Source organism: Anser brachyrhynchus (assembly GCF_964034855.1).
Source record: "Anser brachyrhynchus genome assembly, chromosome: 2".
NCBI lineage: Eukaryota > Metazoa > Chordata > Aves > Anseriformes > Anatidae > Anser > Anser brachyrhynchus.
In genome coordinates, this window is record NC_137695.1 from 127,089,722 (window position 1) to 127,108,293 (window position 18,572).

At 37.2% G+C, this 18,572-nt stretch overlaps 1 protein-coding gene across 18 annotated transcripts in view; it reads right to left on the minus strand.

Annotated features, from left to right (window-relative positions):
• The window catches only part of EYA1 (EYA transcriptional coactivator and phosphatase 1), a 179,584-nt gene that overhangs the window by 80,527 nt on the left and 80,485 nt on the right, over positions 1 to 18,572 (minus strand). For 13 of the 18 annotated variants that reach the window (XM_080579846.1, XM_080579855.1, XM_080579854.1 and 10 more), the window contains 2 exons: positions 6,723 to 6,772; positions 5,171 to 5,298 (listed from right to left, as the gene is read on the minus strand). In XM_080579846.1, coding sequence (XP_080435972.1) covers positions 5,171 to 5,298; positions 6,723 to 6,772 — 178 coding nt within the window. Of the gene's footprint in view, positions 1 to 3,329; positions 3,393 to 5,170; positions 5,299 to 6,722; positions 6,773 to 6,942; positions 9,297 to 12,421; positions 12,918 to 13,967; positions 18,560 to 18,572 lie in introns of those variants that run through there. The other 5 variants (XM_080579848.1, XM_080579842.1, XM_080579847.1 and 2 more) reach the window with 5 other exon arrangements.

An 18,572-nucleotide genomic window follows, 5' to 3' on the forward strand; every position in this document is an offset into this window, starting at 1 on the left:
TAAGTGGCAGCAGGCTGAAGAATATTACCAGTCCCTACGGACATCCAGATTACTTTTACCAGTCTGGTTGGCCTGGGACTACTGCAGTCTTTCCTCCAGACACACAATTGTCTTCTTGTGCTCTTCCAGTGAGAAGTAAAGAAGTTAGCATCCATTGTTCATGATACTAATACTCTAAAGAAATGTGAGTATTAGATTCACCCTTATAGGTCTATTATTTTACGGTGTCCAAATGTGGAGGTACCACTGCATCAATTACAATTTTTATACCATCAAGCTCTTTATCACAAACACATGTATAGAAATGTCAGCATATATGATTGGCAGAAACTCCAGAAATGAGCAACTAAAAGATATCAGAAGCCAAGCACCTCCTAAAGGAGGAACGTTTTGTCTGATTGTCATCACCTACTAAAACTTTGCACCCTACAGCATAAAATAAATAACTATTACTAAAAAATAAAAATAAGAAAATCACTGCCAATGCGAAAGCTTGATTGCAATACTGAAAGGCTATTTTGAGTGCTACAAAGTATCATTAAAATTACATCGAATATTCAACATATTGTTTACTTTCAGAAAGCTACGTCAGTGTGTTCCATAACAACTACCAGGACATACCCACTCTAATGATTTTAATCTTTTACTACACCATAACTTCAGAAATTGGTGAAATAATTTTTCTGAATTCTATAATACAGCAACTAGCCAGCAAACATACTATCCAGTGCTTCTGAAACCCTGAAGATGGATTTCTATTCATTAGACTTAAGACAACCTTTCTAATGGCCAGCCCTCTTCACATAGTGGGGAAATTTGAATGCCTTTGTGTGGGATCTGATTCTCATGTTGCAGCAGGTACTTAAGAGCAAGAGCCCTTTTTTTTTCCAAAAGAATTTTGATGTCCAACTCTCTTTGAAGCCTTCCTTCCTATGTATCTTTGAAAATCTGATCTTCAATTTGTTATCCATTTTCCCTTCCCACTTGATCTGAAAATGCCTTCTCTTCATCCTTCTGAACACTAAGAAACAAGGGTAGATGCAGCTTTATACTCTTAATGCAAATGACTGGTAGTTGCTTGGAATCATGTCTCCTTCTCCCAATCTTCATTTATTCTTTTCCATTCCAGTTGAACAAAACATCTTCATGATATTTCTTCCTATATGTAATCCATGAGTACCGATTTACGTTCTTAAGATAAAAGTAAAGATCACTGTAGGTACAAAGTGAATACGGCTGTCCACTGCGGAAAACAGCTTTTCAGCTGAAAACAGCTTTTTTTTATTTTTTTTTTTTTACATTACTCTCAGCCTTTCTCCTCTTAATACATTTCTACGCAAGTGGACACCATTGTTGGAGTAGCCACTAGCCGTCTGATAAAAAAAAAATTAAAAAATGTCAATTTTTAGCTTCTGTTGTTATTGTTTCTTGGAGTCCTTTAGTATCAACCCACCAGAGCAATTTACTGACAAAGGAAGTTTAGAGGTAAGACACGACTGTGAATGTTTTAAGACTTACTTCAATTCTCTACTCTGTTACAGATTTTCTTAGACAAGTCATACAGGGCCAAATTTTTAATGGTGTTGAGCATCTGCTGTTGCCTACAACAGAGGGTATTTCGTGGAACAACACTTAAAGAGATCATGGAAAACTCAAACAGTACATTACTTATATCATCAGCCTCCATGGTGGCATGCCAGGACTGCTTTTGCTGAGTGTCTTTAGCCAAACATTTTAGTGTTACTCTCCTGCATTTGTTCCTGAGAAATTTCTGACTGATCAAGATCTGTAATTTCCCTGTTACTTCCCCATTACTGGTTTGAAGACCATGCTGCCTGAATTGGCCCAGAGAAAAGGAGTTAACCACCCAAGCACCAGCAATGTAATTACTTATTATTGGTTATGAATTTTCTACTCAAGATATTAAGGAGATTTATTTTCCCCTCACCATGCATGTATCCAGAGCTATGAAGACCATCTCATGGTTTGCAACAAACTTAAATGAACAGTGTTTGATTTACAGAAATCACTGTGTTCTAAAAGAAACCCGATGAGAAATTGCTACCTGAAAAGCAAAGTTGCAAATCCACCTTGTTTAAAAATCTACAGAGAGAAGGAACTACATAACAGTTACCTAAAAAAATAATAAAAAAAATCTTCAGCTGTGTTCCTTGGCCGACACTACCTGGTCAGTTCTACACCACAGCAATTTTGTTCTACCAAGAGGAAATTAAGCACACAAAGAGTTATTCTATCAAAGCTGCACACAGAGATTAAACTCAGACTCAATCATACACGTAGATCCCCATTCAGTGCTTTGAAAATTTACCACTAAGTGTGAAGCTAAAAATATTAGCTAATGATAGTGAGCTATCTTCCAACCACATCCTCTTGTAGAACAACATCAATAAGAGACAAGTCTGAAAATGTGCCTTAGAGGAATTAATGTACATTTGTTTGAAACAGGGCCATTTCACTCTTTGGGACAGTTTCCCCCCCCCCCCCCCCCCCCCCCCCCTCCTTTTTTTCTTTTTCCTAATCTAGTGAACATATCCTGTACTTTGGGGTATGGAAACCTGCCTAAATCACACCCATAGTCAAATCAAATTTAACATATCTTTACAACACATTTATAACATGCAAATGGCTGGAGGCCCTGTTTCTCACTCACACGGAGGTCCTTTATGCCAGAAAAGGAGGGCTCTTTCATGCTAGTGAGAACGAGTGTGTAGTAGATCAGAAATTGGTTTCACATATTATATTTAACATGTGAATGTTCAGCAACCCGCATCTCCACTCCACGTGCAACAAACAAGCAAACCAAGGCGCAGCGGTGTAAGAAAAGTGCTTGGCAAGCCATATGGCTGCATCCTTACAGTCTGTCATTTGTGTTTCAGCAGGGTTCTGCTTAAAGAATCTCAAAAAAAAAATAATAATTGCATCCTTCATTAAAAAAAAAAAAAAGAGTAGAAACTCTTGCTGCCGACACTTGATTTTTTCTTAAGCCTGTGTAGCAGCTCAAGGAACCCAAAAGAAACATTTTGTCAACATAAAACAGATTAACAGCCAAATTCCACCTTTAGATTCTTAGGCTCACAAATTTTGTCTCTTGGAACACATCTAATTCAGAAATAAATGATTCAATTATGTTTCTTTCAAAACTTTTCATTATGTGCCATGTAAGAACAATCAGAGACAGGAATTTGAAATTTTGAATGTTTTGACTGGAATCACCGAGCACAAACTATTTCTCAGGACACTTTCTGGACAACATCTTACAACGCATGCTGACTGCACACTTCTGGTGTGTCCACCACAGCTCCACAAACCTGCAGCGGTCTGTGTGCTAGCACTTAGTAACCAGTCTGCAGTGCTGAGGAGAGTCATGTCACCTGAGGGAAAATTGCAAACAAAAGAAAACCATTTGGCTTTATCTCAGAAGTTAAACATGTATTTCACACTTTATCTTTCTTGGTAGAATTCATCCAAAATCAATAAGCCTGCACTTTAAAATTCTAACAACAGGAAAAATAAGTTACTCTGGTTTAATTTACCTTTTTTTTTTTTTAAATAAACTCCAATACATACTGAGAAGTTGGGATATAATTTCCAGAATTATTTGCTACATGAGGTTAGTGCATGAATAGATACAGTATCTAACTAATTTCCTGACAAAGTAATATTAAGCACCCAATTTTTCAGAATGTAAGCCCACACACAACAGCTATTAAGACGTCTGGCCAGATGGTGGGTGTCTTTCTGTGTTTCAAGGAACACGTCATATTTTTGTGCTAGAGAACATTAAAGCTGCATATAAGGTACAAAAGCTAGTGAGGTTTACTGCAAATGCTTTAGCAAGTAAGAGAGATTTTAATTCAAAAGTGTTGACCAATTTTATCCTGTATCAAAACTGGTATATACCTGATAATATGATACAAAAATATAAATGGCATTAAAAACAAAGATGACTCATCTGTGGACATGAAATATTTTTCTTCTTAAACTACATTAACACATTTAGTACTTTATTCTTTAAAAAAATACTTTTTTTTTTTTAAATGGCTTAAATTTTGATTACAGCAATAGTTTTACAGCAATAACAAAAAGTAAATTATACACAACTCTGGCACAAAAGCCTGTTAATCTGATAACCCATAAACCCTCCCCACTACAGAGGACTCCAATTAGAATGAATAACAGAGATGTTTGGGGAATTGAGGGGGGACGACATCTGTTTGATTGACATGTGCCTTTCCTGGAAGAATGCAATGCATGTCCACAATCCTGAACAGTCTGACAGCACTAACATGACACAGTTTTTAAAAGGGGAAAAAAGGCATTTCTTTGCTACAACAATATTTTAACTCTAAATTTATATTGAAAAGTTTTATTTAAAAATGCATGCCTAATTTCAAGTAATGCATTAAAAACACTGTCCACAAAGCTAGCCAAACATCATGTATGATCATTCCTGCTATAGCCATAGAAATGTCACAGGAAAGAGTATTTTCACTGCTTATTATATAAATCCTTCTGTATTTCATTATATGTCATTACTGACAAAGCAGTTCAGTTGTTCTGCTGTTAGTATTCTACTGAGAACAAACATAACTTATCAACTGGCTGACTGCTGCTTGAAAAATAGGTATCAGTTTACCCCATTGAATTACTACACCTGTTTGAATTTTGGCCACTCCATCAGAGCAGCAAGCTAGCCCTAGGAAATTTCAACACTCAGTTTTATTAGCCTATTTGACAAAACTTTCATAGCCTTAGGAGCTTGCTAAAAGTGAGAACATGAAAAAAATACTTATATAGGGAAAAAGACTGAAAGATTGCATTTTGCAGTAGGACAACTGTAAACACTTCCTTTCTCCTCATCACTAAACTAGCCTTTCAGGTTTTATGGATTTTTTTTAAAGCTCTGCACATATTACCTGCTCAGTCCATTCAAACTAGGTGAAAGGAATATGTAACAGGAATGAAAGCTATTGCTGAAACTTGATAATAGTAACTGCTGATAAACACTGAACATCAGATTTATACACCGCATTACATAAAGACGTAGTACCTTAAATAGTAAAACATTTTTCTCTACATAGTTTACTGACTGCAAGAGCAGTCAAGGAGAATGCACAAACTACAAAACACTAAAAAAATAGTAGCTCACCTTCTGTGCCATTGGGTGTCATGGAATTATTATTTATATGAGAGTTATCAAGTTTTGGACCACTGGGGGATTCACTACTACCACTTAGTCGGCTATGTGGGCTGGCTAGATCCTGCATTTCCATAGACCTGAAAACAAGATGTGTCTAGTTTTAGTGACATGTTCAATCTGGATTACAGAGGAATTACCAGTATGACATGCAGCCCTCTCTTAATTGACATCCTCAACACATTTAGTAAAAAATGAACAGCTTCTCCCGATGTGATTTTTTCTAATGTTAAACTCATTTTGTCGTGCCACACACAACTGACCATCTAGGGCAACTACTTCTGCAGCTTCTAACAGAATAAAATGGAGATACAAAGTACCGTACTTTAAACATTTATGTCGCCTTCTATTTTTAAGATATGCACAAAGATGGAATCACCACTATATGAATCCATGTATTCTCTTAACAACAAATTAACACCGTGCTTTCAAGATTTACCATTCAGTGGCAATATAATGGGCCTCCAAACCAAATAAAACACTTGAAGCAATTGTTGAAACCTATCATCTACTGACAGGGAATGAGATATTCCTGATGTATGTGTTTACTCTGGCAAACTACTTAATTGTTCCTCTGTTTCCGTTGAAACAAATGCAGCATTAAAACATTATTATGTCTGCTCACTTGTTTGCTTTGTGGATTACATAAACCGTGCCCAATTGAAAAGGGATATGACCAACATACAGTGAATCCATATAGGCGTTAGTATGCCTTAGCACTCTGCAGTATCTCAGCAGCTGTCGTTTAGTCAAAATAATAAGAGAGCAATTCAGATTCAATGCAAAAATTAAACATTTACACAGCACACAAGCAGCTGAGTATGTCCGATTTGTGTTGTTAATAGCCTTGTATAAAAAGAACGATAGACCTCACCACCATGATATATCCCCTCATTTATGTTGGGGAAACTTATAAATGAAGTGCCTCATATTCATTTGTTTATAGCTAAAACTTTTCATAAGGTTTTTGATGTACTTATTTTAATTGCTCCAAGTAGAAATTTCACAGGTTACAGTGCCTCCAAGGCATATGAACCCACACATTTTCTGTTTAAAAGAAATGCTTAGGCTCTTTTAGAGACTTATTAAAATTATATATAAAAAAATCTTTCCACCATAGTGGTATAAATATCCTTAAACATAAGTGTAATTTCACCTATGAAGTTTTCATATTTTGACTGAGATTTTATTGCAAGTTCTAAACACGAACCCTTCATTTTGTATTTTGTTGCTTAAACTAATGTGCAGATTAAAAAACAAAAACAAAAAAAAAGATGGTTCCACAATGAGTTAAAAAAGACAGTACCTAGCACAAAGTAAAACAATTTAGTGAAAAACAGTACGTGCTCACAGCTGACAGACTTTGTTGCACACATAAAAGAGAAGCTACTGCGCTTATTTGTTCTGCTCCATTTGGAAAACAAGAATAAACATTTACTTATCACCTGAAGGTAAAGAAAAAAAAAAGTTGCAGAAAAATAGCAATTTTCAATCATATCCTTACCTGCAACTGGAGGAAACAGCAACATCTGAACCAGTTTGGGACTTCTGCACCTGTAAACCAGGGAGACAAACAGAAGCCTCTATTACTCCGCTCTCATACGAGGCCTTAATTTAAACAAAGACCATCACCGTGGATGACAATTCTGTCCTTTAAACCAAAAAGGAGAGGAGGAGGGCACGGCGCCGGTGAAAGGCATATTGTCTTTAAATTGAAGGCTCGCCTGTTGTTTCCTCGGCAGGTCCCTCTCCCTCCTCCCCGCGCTGGGGACGGCGGCCAAGTGCCGGGACAGTGATTCATCAGGGGCCGTGACAGCTGCAGAGGGGCTCACTCCTCCCCCAGCACCGCCGCTGCGCACCCCAGCGAGGGCAAGCCCCCCAAGGGCGGCGGGAGGGAGCCGCTCTGCGCCGAGCTCCCCAGCATCCTCCGCAGCTCTAAAGCTCCCCTTTTGTTCCCGCTGCCCGAATTCTGTCTCGCTCCCATCCCCTTAGCTCTTGACAGCTTCTTGCCCTCATCGCCTTGGCCGTCCTCTTCCTCCGGTCTTCGCCATTGAGCCCTCCTTCCTCTGGGGACCCCACAAGTCACCACACTCCAAAAATGAGGGGCAAAGCAAGGCTGACACTATTTTTATTTTTATTTTTATTTTTTATTTTTTTGAGGGGGCAAGGGAGAGCAAGAGGGAGGTCTGTCTACTGTAAAGATCTCCAATATACGAGCTACATTGTTACACAACCATCTCCAAAACGAGCCCATCACCAAGCGCAGAGAATTAAAATAAAGCACATGTTATTGCACAAGGTCCTACTCGTAAAAATTCCAGTCGCTAATGAGATTTCTGATAAAATGACTTAAAAGAACACTTCTGGCTAAATAAATGTTAGGAAGCTGCAGCATTTACCTCTTGAGCTCACTCATCGAAAAAGGAATCTGGTTCCACTGGGAAGCCCAGCAATAATTTTCCAGTTTAATAAAACAACTCCTTTTATAACTCAGGTGAGTAATAGATTTTCATATCCTATTAGGAAAACATTGCTGCTCTGCTAACAGACTCTTCTGTGCAGCCAGTAAGGATTGTCAGCAGGTGATAAAGTTCAGGTGAAGATATGCTGCTAGATACTGGTAGCCTAAAAGCACACAAAAGCTTATCCGGGAAAGGTATGTATCGTCCTAATGTCTGCACTGCGAATCTTTCATGTGTGTTTCCATTCAACCTGAACTGACATCTCTTAAGTGATCACAGAGCAAAGGCAAGAGAGATGAGGCATTTTAAGTGCCATAAAAATCATCCAAGCAAATCCTACTTATGTGTCTGTAGTTTTTTTGTTATTTTTAATCACAGACAGAATTACTACTAGCAAGAGTAAACAACTGCTAGGGGCAGCCAGGCAATGCATAACGTTACAAATGATGTCAAGAAGCATGTAATAATGCACACTAAAAAACATCAATCTTTTTATAACTGGGTACTTAAAGTACTGCATAATGTGCTTTTCAATACATCAGAGCATGCCAAATCAAACTAGATGAGCAGCTACATTCAAAACTGTGCATTTTGTTTTAATTTTTTTTTTTTTTTCAATCCTTTACCCTCAAAACTGCAGCAGAGTGCCTTAGGATATGTTTCTGCTGTTACTTCTAAACACCTGGAAAAAATTATAGGTGAGAACTAAGTTTGCTTACAGAGCTATCTTCACTCCCTCTTGCATAGGATACTTTAAAATGTATCTTTTATGATAGAAAAAAACTTCCCTTTAAAAATAGATGTTTCAATTAACTGATACTTTCAGACGTGCCCTACAGTATTATTCATACTTCACTGAACTCTAATATACATTTAATCCTCACTATTTTATTTACCCAAATTAAAAAAATATATTAACTTCCGTACACTTATAAATATATACATCAATGTGCACGTGTGTTGACAGTGAGACATTTCATTTAAGGTTTCATGGGAGAAGTTAGAAAAAAACCAACTCATTCACAGAGAACTAAATATATATCTTATATGTCCTCTTACACTCTATGATTTGTGAAAGTTCATATCCACAATCTTCATTTTCATTAGACATACTTTAGATATATTCCTTTGTGTCTCAAGGATTATTTAAACCATGTGTTGCACGTTACCATATTTAAAAATGACTCTTTAATCAAAATAACTTTAAAACAACTAATCCTCACTTAGGCTGGTCAGCTGAATCCACATAGTGGTCCAGGAAAAATAAATCTACTCTCAAGAATGCGAATGCAGACAACAATTAGACACAGATGTGAGTGAAATTAGTTACAGTTTACAAAATGCTACACTTCACATGCTTTCAGTTTTTTATGTGTAGTACAAAATTACAATGTAGTAAGGAACCACACTTATGATGACTAGTTCATAGAATAAAAACATTTCTGGGTGGCGTGTGCTTGCTCTTGTACATTCTCCCATTTTGCCAACAGATTTCTGGATAATTGAAGTTCTGCAACATAACTCACATATCAAACAAAAACTGGAAAAAAATGCAATGGCCTTACCCGTCCAAAGGGGCACATTAAAAAAAATCAGAAAGAGAAAAAGGAGCTGTCACTCACCCTTTATGCTCTGCACTCTGCTTAAACTAAAAATGCCGTATATGATAAATGACATGCACATTCTCCTTAATACATGAAAAATATTACCGCGTATAATTTGATTGTGGTGAGTAACATTCACATCTTTCTGTTTAGCGTGGATTGCACTACATGGGCACATGACGTGAAAAAAAAGGACAGTGATAGCAAGGCTACTTAAAATTCATCCATTTAAGAATCTTAAATCAGTAACATCAAATTCTGATTAGTTAATGAGGTCTTTTAAGTTTGCCTTTTTTCTAATTAAATTTATAATTCTTCACAGATGTAGGTTTTGTTGATGTTCAATTTGTCTCTCTCATTTTGTTAAACCTCACATAGTACTCCACCAATCCATTGAATAGCCACATTAAATCTGTTAATACCATGCTCTTCAACCCCAGAAATTATTTCCAGAAGGCAAACTTGCTTTGAGAGATCATCAAACAAGACTCAAGGTACACATTTTATCACATTTTCCCTACCACAGAGCTCAGGATGCGGAGGAAAATTCATGACTTTTGCACTGTTTATTATACTTTGCTAAATTACAAATCAAAAGCATCTGACAGAAGATCATGTATGAAGCCAAAAAGTTAATAATGTTCTGTGAAAAGTAAACTGTAAATGGGAAGGGATTCTAAATTTCAGCAGCACAGAGCAAATAAAATGTAGGTACTTGTCTAAATTACAGGTTTTCCACAGTATTTTTGCTTGCTAGAAGCAATTTTTTTAAATAGCCATAATTTAAAACATTTTTCCAGCTGAAAAGAAATTTTCTAAGTGAAAATAAGAAGTTAGCCCAGAAAACTATAGCCAGCACACGAGCTTTCTCTTAAAGTGCATTTCTACTTAAAGAAACAAATTTCATAGACAATAGCAATTTTCAAATCAGTATTCCTCCTTAGGGGAAAAAAAAAATCTGTCATTTTTAACAGGGGGTGAAGGGAGAGAGACTTTTTCCTCAAGCAGCCTTCTTTTCTTCCTTACAAGTTCTACGCAATCAGTATCTACAGACATAATGGTTTCAGCAGCCCAAACGTTCCAAAACCAAAATAGAAATTGGCTACAAAAAGGCACCTTGCTGACAACACATGCAACTTTATCATACTTTCACTCTTTAAATAATCTTATTGCTAGACTATAAGTGAGGAGGCAAAACTCTTTTGCTAAATACTTCAAAGACAAATTGCACTTCTTAAAACAGAAGCAGATAATTACAGCTATTTAATTTTTAATTACTAGTTTAAATTCTTCTGAGAGTGCTATCCTGCATACTGAGTTCACACACTTATGAATGAAACGTTTGGAAACACAAGCAATGTCTCCCTTTTAAGAAAGAAGTGCTCAGTGTGACAATGCTCCCATTATGACCAGACATTTAAGAATGCCTCTCTGCTTCTCCAAGATTTTTTTGGCTCCCAAGAAATATTTCATACTTATTGAAATTCAAACAAAATGATTACTCATTCTTTTTTTTTTTTTTTTCTGCTCACTCCAAAGGCGAACCGTGACTCAAGCAGTCTGTCACTGCGCTGGGCTCCTCCGAGGGGATGGCTGCTCATTTACCAGGCCTTGGGAAAACTCCTGCAGCTTGGAGGTGCTTGGCTGAACACCGCGCTGCACGCGCTTGTGAGCAACGTGTAAAATGGGGCGTGCATATGTGTATTTATGTTATGTGTATTGAAAAAGTATATAATGTGTTATATCCACACATTACACACAACACACACACACACACACATATATGCAGACATATAGGCATTATTTATTTTACATGTCAAACCAGTAGCCTGCGTCCTGGCAGATGCTTTGCAAACTGTCTCAGTGAGGGATGGAAAATAAGATTCCTTATCTGTGGTATCTAATGTTCAAAACTTCCAGGGATGCACTGAACGTTTCCATTTCCATTTCTTTCCCCAATTTTCGCTTGTGATCAGTTTAAATTTAAACAAACTACAGGAAATGTGCTATTTTTTTATTTTATTTTTTTTTTACTCTGAAAGCTATTAACTCTTCTGCTTGCACTTTATTCTTAAATGCTTGCTTAAAAATAAATAAATAAAAATAACACCAAAAAAACCCCTCCAGCCTTCTGAGAAACACTTGAAAATGCACTAACACCTTTACTTTTCCAGAATAAACGTTTCACTGCAAAAGGAAGTCATCCCTCTTATTGGTGTTTGTCCAAAACACCTACAGAAAGGCAGACTCGGGGATGTTCTGGGGCTCTCGATCTCTCAAGAGCGAGAAGTAAGTTTCGTGAAACTTCAAAAGCCACATAACTTCCTCGTTCTGAGCCCGTAGTTCTAAATAAGCCACCTAAAATGTCAATAAACGTCAAATATTCCACTTGTGTAGATGTTTATTCTGTCATCTTGAAAAGTTCTCCTGTGGGGATCTGTGTGTTTTCCTTGGTGTTTGGAAAATTTAAACACATTAAGCAAAAGGATTTCCTGCTTCAGAAAGCGCTGTCAAAATCTCTGTCATGCATTCTTCCTTCCAATTTTTTTATTATTTTTCTCACGCTCTCGTGTCTCTTTTAGAAAGATCTGCAGATTCCCTCCCTGTGTTACTTGCCTTCCCCGGCATGTAACGTCTCACCATCACGGGCTTTACATTTAACGAACCATTAGCACTCGAGGAAATCAAACAGGAGAATCCCCAAACCTGGCTGAACACAATAAATAGACCCATGTTAACATCTGCTTTGTGGCAAGCCTGCAAACCCCAGCCTGAAACACGGCCAAAATTAAGTGCCATACCTAGTGATTTATAAGCGAGGATTGCTCTCACCGGCAGCAAGAAAGCACCCCTGCACCTTCACGCCAGGTTAATCCCGCTGAAGGACTGCGGGGCTGTTTCGCAATTAGGCTATTTTCTTTTTTTTTTTTTTCATTTTTATTTTTTTTCCTTTTTTCCTCCTTTTTTTTTAATTTCTCCTCTTTTTTCTTTTTTTCTTTTTTTTTCCTTTTTTTTTTCTCTTTTTTTTCTTTTCTTTTTTTTTTCATCTTTTTTCCCTTTTTTTCTTCCTTTTTTTTTTTTTTTCCTGTCTTTTCCTCCCCCTCTTGCCGTTTCCGCGCCTCCCGCCTGGTACTCACGGTGCTGCCGGGGGGGGCGCGCAGTCTCGGCGGCGGGGCGCGCTGCTTCCGCGCCGGCGGGCTCAGCGCGCCGCTCCCGCCATGGCGCAGCGGGGCGCGCAAAGCAGCGCAAAAAGCAGCGCAAAGCAGCCAGACAAAGCCTCGGCGGAGGCTGCCTGCGGCCCCGCCGCCTGTTTGCTCAGCCGCGTAGGTCTGCCCAGGCAGTGCCTGGGGGCACGCTGCCGCTCCCGCTCAGCCTCCTCACTCCCCTTTTTCTTCTCTCTCTTTTTTTTTTTTTTCTTCCCTCTTTGGGCTTTGTTTTTGTTTTTGTAATGCAAACCGCAGCTATTCTCTTTTCCCGGCCTTATTGGTTTAAAAAGCGGCGAGGCTTACGCGGCCCTGAAGGCAGCCTTCCCGGCCCGGGCGAGGTGCAGCGGAGGCTGCCGCTCCGCGGAGGCTGCGCGCCCCTGGCCGCCACCCGCACCTCGCCCCGAGCAAGTAATGGGACCCCCCCCCCCCCCCTCCGCCCCCCCTCCGGCTCCCTCCTCATTTAAATAGCTTAATTGTGTGTCGCTGCGTCCCCTCTAGTAAGCCGGCTTTAAACAAAAGCCGTCCTAATAGAATAACTGGAATTAAACCAACATTATATCAATGAGAGAAGCTAAATAAGGATACTCACAGAGGCTCTTAAGCACACAAGCAGCATGCACGTCCGGACATGCCGTTTTGATTGGATATGTAACAGATTTGTTCTCAAATATCTGAGATTCTTGCAACCTTGTAAAGAAAGGGTCTGCTAAAACTATTTAAGCCAGCCTTCTCCAATTTGAAGGTATTTATTAAATAAAGTGTCTGGAACTTTTTGAACAGTTTAAGCCACGCAGATACGTGAAATATCTGTACTTCTAAAGACTATCATAAATACAGTCAAATTTGTATTTTAAATTATTACTACTCACCTACTAAAGTTTTAATATTTAGAACTGTGCAAAGGCCTTTTCCGTAGACCTTAGAAATATTTCCATAGAAGAGAGAGATGGTTGCATAGAGTTAAATTTGAGCATTAAGTAACAGTAACTCTTTAAAGCTTAGCTTTTACCAATCAATAAGTAATTAAATAACTTAATTAGTAAGCCATTAAACTGGAATGGGTTTATGATACATTTCTATTACAGCACTTTTAGTTGCTCCTAATTCAGAAGGAACTGTTTTAAAAATACATACGTTATGTTAAAAACCATTAGAACATACACAATAACTACATTTGTCCAGGGCTCTCTGGAGCATTTCCACTTTGTAGAGAGTATCTTGCAATTCATGTAACTTATTTTTCTACAGCTTTTCAGTACACGTAGTCCAAATATGATGAGGAAAACAGCCTAATGATTTGCAGTACCAAAAAAAAAGAAGTCTTCATGCTATGCCAGGTCTAAAGTACTAAATAAAATGAAAAAAATAACATAAAAAAACAAACCAACAATGTTATTTTGTATAAATAGATTCAAACAACTTTTTTCTTTAAAAAAATAAATAAATCTGTGGTTATTCACTGCTAGTATATCCTTACCTTCAATTAACTAATCTGTGAATGAAAGCAATACTTCTAGAGGAGAAATGTCTTCTGGCTACTACATCCAAGTAAGCGATACATTATTTTGTAGAAAGTACATTGGGAATACTTCAGGAAAGAAGATCGTTTTGCAAAACTACAAGTCAACCTCTAGCTGAAAACGCACCTAAGATTTCATTTTGTTTAGTGCAGAAAAGGGATCTCGGGATGGTCCCATACCATATATGGGAACTCATGTCAAAATAAGCAGATTTCTATTGGGCCCGTCCGGGTAGCCAGGACAAACAGAATCCGTTTACTTCTTTATATTCACAAAACAGATCTCATGCCAAGAAAACTATCCATGATGTTCTATATTAAACTGTGAAAGAACTACAAATTACTCGTTATGGAGACAGGCAGTTTTGTCAGGTAAAATTCACTGAAATAATCAAATTCAAGGAAATGCAGCCATTCTGAACTATCGTTCTGAATCCTCTGGAAAATACTTGCTGTTGAAGCGTTTACAGGTGTAAATAAGACAATTTAAAATAAAAATCTACCCCATCCTGTATAGAGTTAAAGACATATGTCTTGCTTCCCCGCTTCTAACGACTTAAATGAAGAAGGTCAGGGACATGTTGTCAGGAAGCAGAAGCTTAGCTTTTTCTGAAAAAATCTCAAAAAATATGGTATTGTTGCTGCGAGGTACTATCTGACACTGGAAAATGTAACCCAAAACCCTCTCTCCAAAACAGCGATATTTAAATGATGCCATGGAAATCCAGAAATTATTAAAAAAAAATAAATGAATGCAACTTCTGCTGTTGCATGAGAATTTTTGCATAAATATACCTTAACAACAACAAACAAACATCACAAATATATGAATAAATTTTACTATTGTGAAAGTAAAGCTTACTGAAAAAGGTTTACTGATGGAAACTGCAGTCCCTAATGGGAATTTTGTCTAAGTAATAACTTTAGGAGTGTGCCCATGTTCTGTATTTAATTAAACTAGGAGACATCCCCCCCCACACACATACAGAGCTTGATGATGTGATGATAAACTTGGGATAAATTACACAGGGGCTAAGATGATCCGAAAAAAGGTGTTGACGATGCATTGCAAGAAAAGAATCGACTTTGAATTTTTTAATCTCTTCTGTAGTATCGCACATAGATGGTATGGGAACTGAAGCCATATAAATGAGACTTACAGAGAAGGGATATAAGATTAAGTGAGGTCCTCTGTGTTTATACAACCATCAAACAGTACCTTAAAGGTCTTTATCTGATGTCTGAAGATCAGACTTCAGATTGGTGTATATCATTACCCCATGGCACAGTCTAACCTATGAACTTACCATACAGCTGATACTATGGAACAGATCCTCATTTGTTTTAAGTCAGTGTTTATTATTGCTTATTATTATTATTATCATTATCATTATTATTTCAACTTCACCTATTTGAAACCAGGTTATATGCTTGTCGCATATAAAGCAAACGTTTGTTTACCTGTCTTTTTTTTTTATTTTTGCTTTGTTCTTCCAACTAACTGCATACCAAATCAGTACAGACTGGGTTGTTGATCACTGGCACCCAACATAAATTTTAAATCACAATTACACTAACACCGGGTTTGGAATAGAGATTTCAGTGGGATTTGTATCTGTTTACATCAAGCATGAATTTGCCCTGATTCTGCATTCCTGTTGACTCAGCTGGCACCTCAAGAGTAATAAGAAGGACGTGGCCTATTACATAATATCAAGTGTACAATGAGCTGTTGGGTATATTTTTACAACTATTACTCACACAATATGGTTTTAACTCCATACGCAGTGTCATACACTCACTTTAGCACAAGTAAAATGGGTACATTCTGAACGCAATACTGACTGCTGCTTAGATGCCAGAATTACAGATGTACTAATAATTAAGAAAAAATAGATATAAGGTGGATATGGAACAGTGTTTGAAGGTTTGTCTCTAAGTAGGAGATGCTGCTGAAATATTTAACATTATAAATACATACAGAAAGGCCACTGTAAAGCAAAAGGTGTATCCTGTCGCTCCTGGAAGGCTCCGTGCAGCTCTTCCCGTAACAACTGCAATGCAACGTCAGAAGCCTCTGACACAGGCAATATCTGTCCTATGTCTCCATACAAGTTTTATCTTACACATAGCAGCTGTTGCCTAGAGACGTCCCTGGCTGGAGCAGAAGTTTGCAGCATTTGACAGGAGCCCTTATTGTCTCACGCTACTCATGTGGTCAAAAAGTAGGAAGACCTTGGTAATTACAAACAAAACAAACAAAAAAAAGTGACAGAATCGAACCATTTTAGCTGTTCTGTCCAGAAACGAGCAGTGTGATTGAGAAGGACAATTTAATTAGATTCTTTCAAGATACACAAAACAAAATTAATAATGAATTAAGGTCTAAGAGTAATTCATTGCTGCTAACAACTGTTCTTACTCGAAGTGTGCATGAGCAGCTAGCCAAAATGACACCTTTGCTAGTTTGCATGGAATTAGACTTATTTTAAGTCAGCAAAGTCAGTATGAATGGAAAGATCATTTTGTATAATTTAAAATAGGAAACAGTAGTCTTTATTAATGTGAAGTAGATATTGCTTTAGCTTTTTTTAATGAGTTCATGACTTAATATGATTCTGAAATTATTCTTGACAACTATGATATAAAAAAAAGCGGAGATTTTCCTCACAAGTGGTCAAACTCAAGGTTGAGAGCAAATACACTAATCTTCCTCAATTTTTCGCTTTCCAAAATCTTGGTATGGATGTATTTTGTTGTTGTTGGTGGTGGTGGTGGTTTTGATTTTTGCTTTTTGTTTTTCTAATTGTTTGCATCTTAAAACCATTATGTAGCAGGGAAAAATATATAGGACATATATGTTTATAGACAAAACCAGTGTAAAGTATAAATATACACAATAAAAAAAATACTGAAGAATAAGTAAGTATTTTAGCAGGGGGAGGGGAAGGTTTTCTATGTGAAGGTAAGATTTAAATGTTTCCAATACATACATCTCCCACACCACTTTTTCTTTTAGAAATCTCATCAAGGTAATTATACATATGGGTACCACACAAAGATACTGATCACTTTTGGTCCTCAGATCATCTGAAGTAGACACTCTACCCAAAAGTGATGGCATTGCTTTTCCCCAAAGATGGGGGAAACCAGAGTCCACAACACTTGGGGGGCAGAGTTTTGAGATCTGCTCCTGATTTAAGAGTAATGTTGTAGCTCTAACTACAACAGTCTTAATTTAGGCAGTGTCTTATCTATTAAATTGAACTACTGAAAATTAGTTTCTGTTTTCCAATAAAGTTCAATAGCTTTACAGGGAGATTTTTAACACTGAGGTACCTAAGAGTCGGTGAGAATGTCACTTCTTTGCACAAAAACCTCAGCTTGAAAGATACATAAATGTGTTAGTAACTCTTTATGAAAGGAGTCCTGCTGAAGGCTGTGTAATTGTTTTTATATGGCGAATAAGCTGTTTTGCAAGAGAGTGTGTGAAATGAAAGGAGTAAATTGCAACCTGTGAGCATCCTAGGGAGAGAGCTAATTTTTCTCATTTACATAAGCATTTTACGCCAGCTCAGCATGGAAACAGAATTGCCTAAAAATTGAAAATAATCATCCTTCACTGTGATGTGTGAATAATAATTTGCTTACAAAAATGAACAAGCAAAATCAAATGCACCGGTGATGATGCGAAGCAGCTTGCTATCACTCTAAATGGCAACAAAAGCCATACTCTGTAGTTCCTCAGAAGACTGTTGTATGAAGAATGCACTACAAATGAGAGATTACCAGTGAGCTGACAAAATAATCAAGCACCGTTGTTCTGTAAAGACTATAAAACATATCATTTCACACACATGCAATTTTTCCATAGTTCAAACTCCCACAACTATTTAAGCCTTCCTCATCTTTCATTTAGTGCTTCTAGAAAAAAGTTAGAATTCACAAATCATTGCAAGATTTTTTTTTTACAGCAATAACTTATATTTTGCCAGCAATATAAATACAGCTCACTGTATAACATGAGTCAGCTCAGTAATGCTAAAGGACAGTCGTCTTTTCTCCAACTATTTTCCATTAACATGAACAAAACCAGTTTTGTCAGCACCTCGTATAAGGTGAAAAGGGAAATGGAAAGTTCCTCTGTTTTTCAGATCTGATTTAAAGTAGTATTCAGAATTCTTAATTCTGCAAGAAAAATATGTTTGTTCACTAACCACAGAAACAATAGGTTTATTTGTTGCAAATTCTATTTTGTTATTATTTCCTAAATGCGTTCCGTATTTTTTTCCTGAAGCATTATGCATGTCACTGTTCAACAGTAGATGGAGCAGTAGATCGTTACTGTATTTTACTTATCTGTGTCAATTATTGCATAATTTTTCAGCTGCTGACATGTAAGACTGGAAAAGCAAATACAAAAAGAGATAAAGAAATATAATTGTTAATTAAAGAATTTAGAACTATGAAGAAAACAGAACAAGAATCCAAGCTCACTCTGGCAAATGGCTAAGAAAAGCCTGCATTTATGGCTTAAAAGACAAGATTCATAATCACACATTC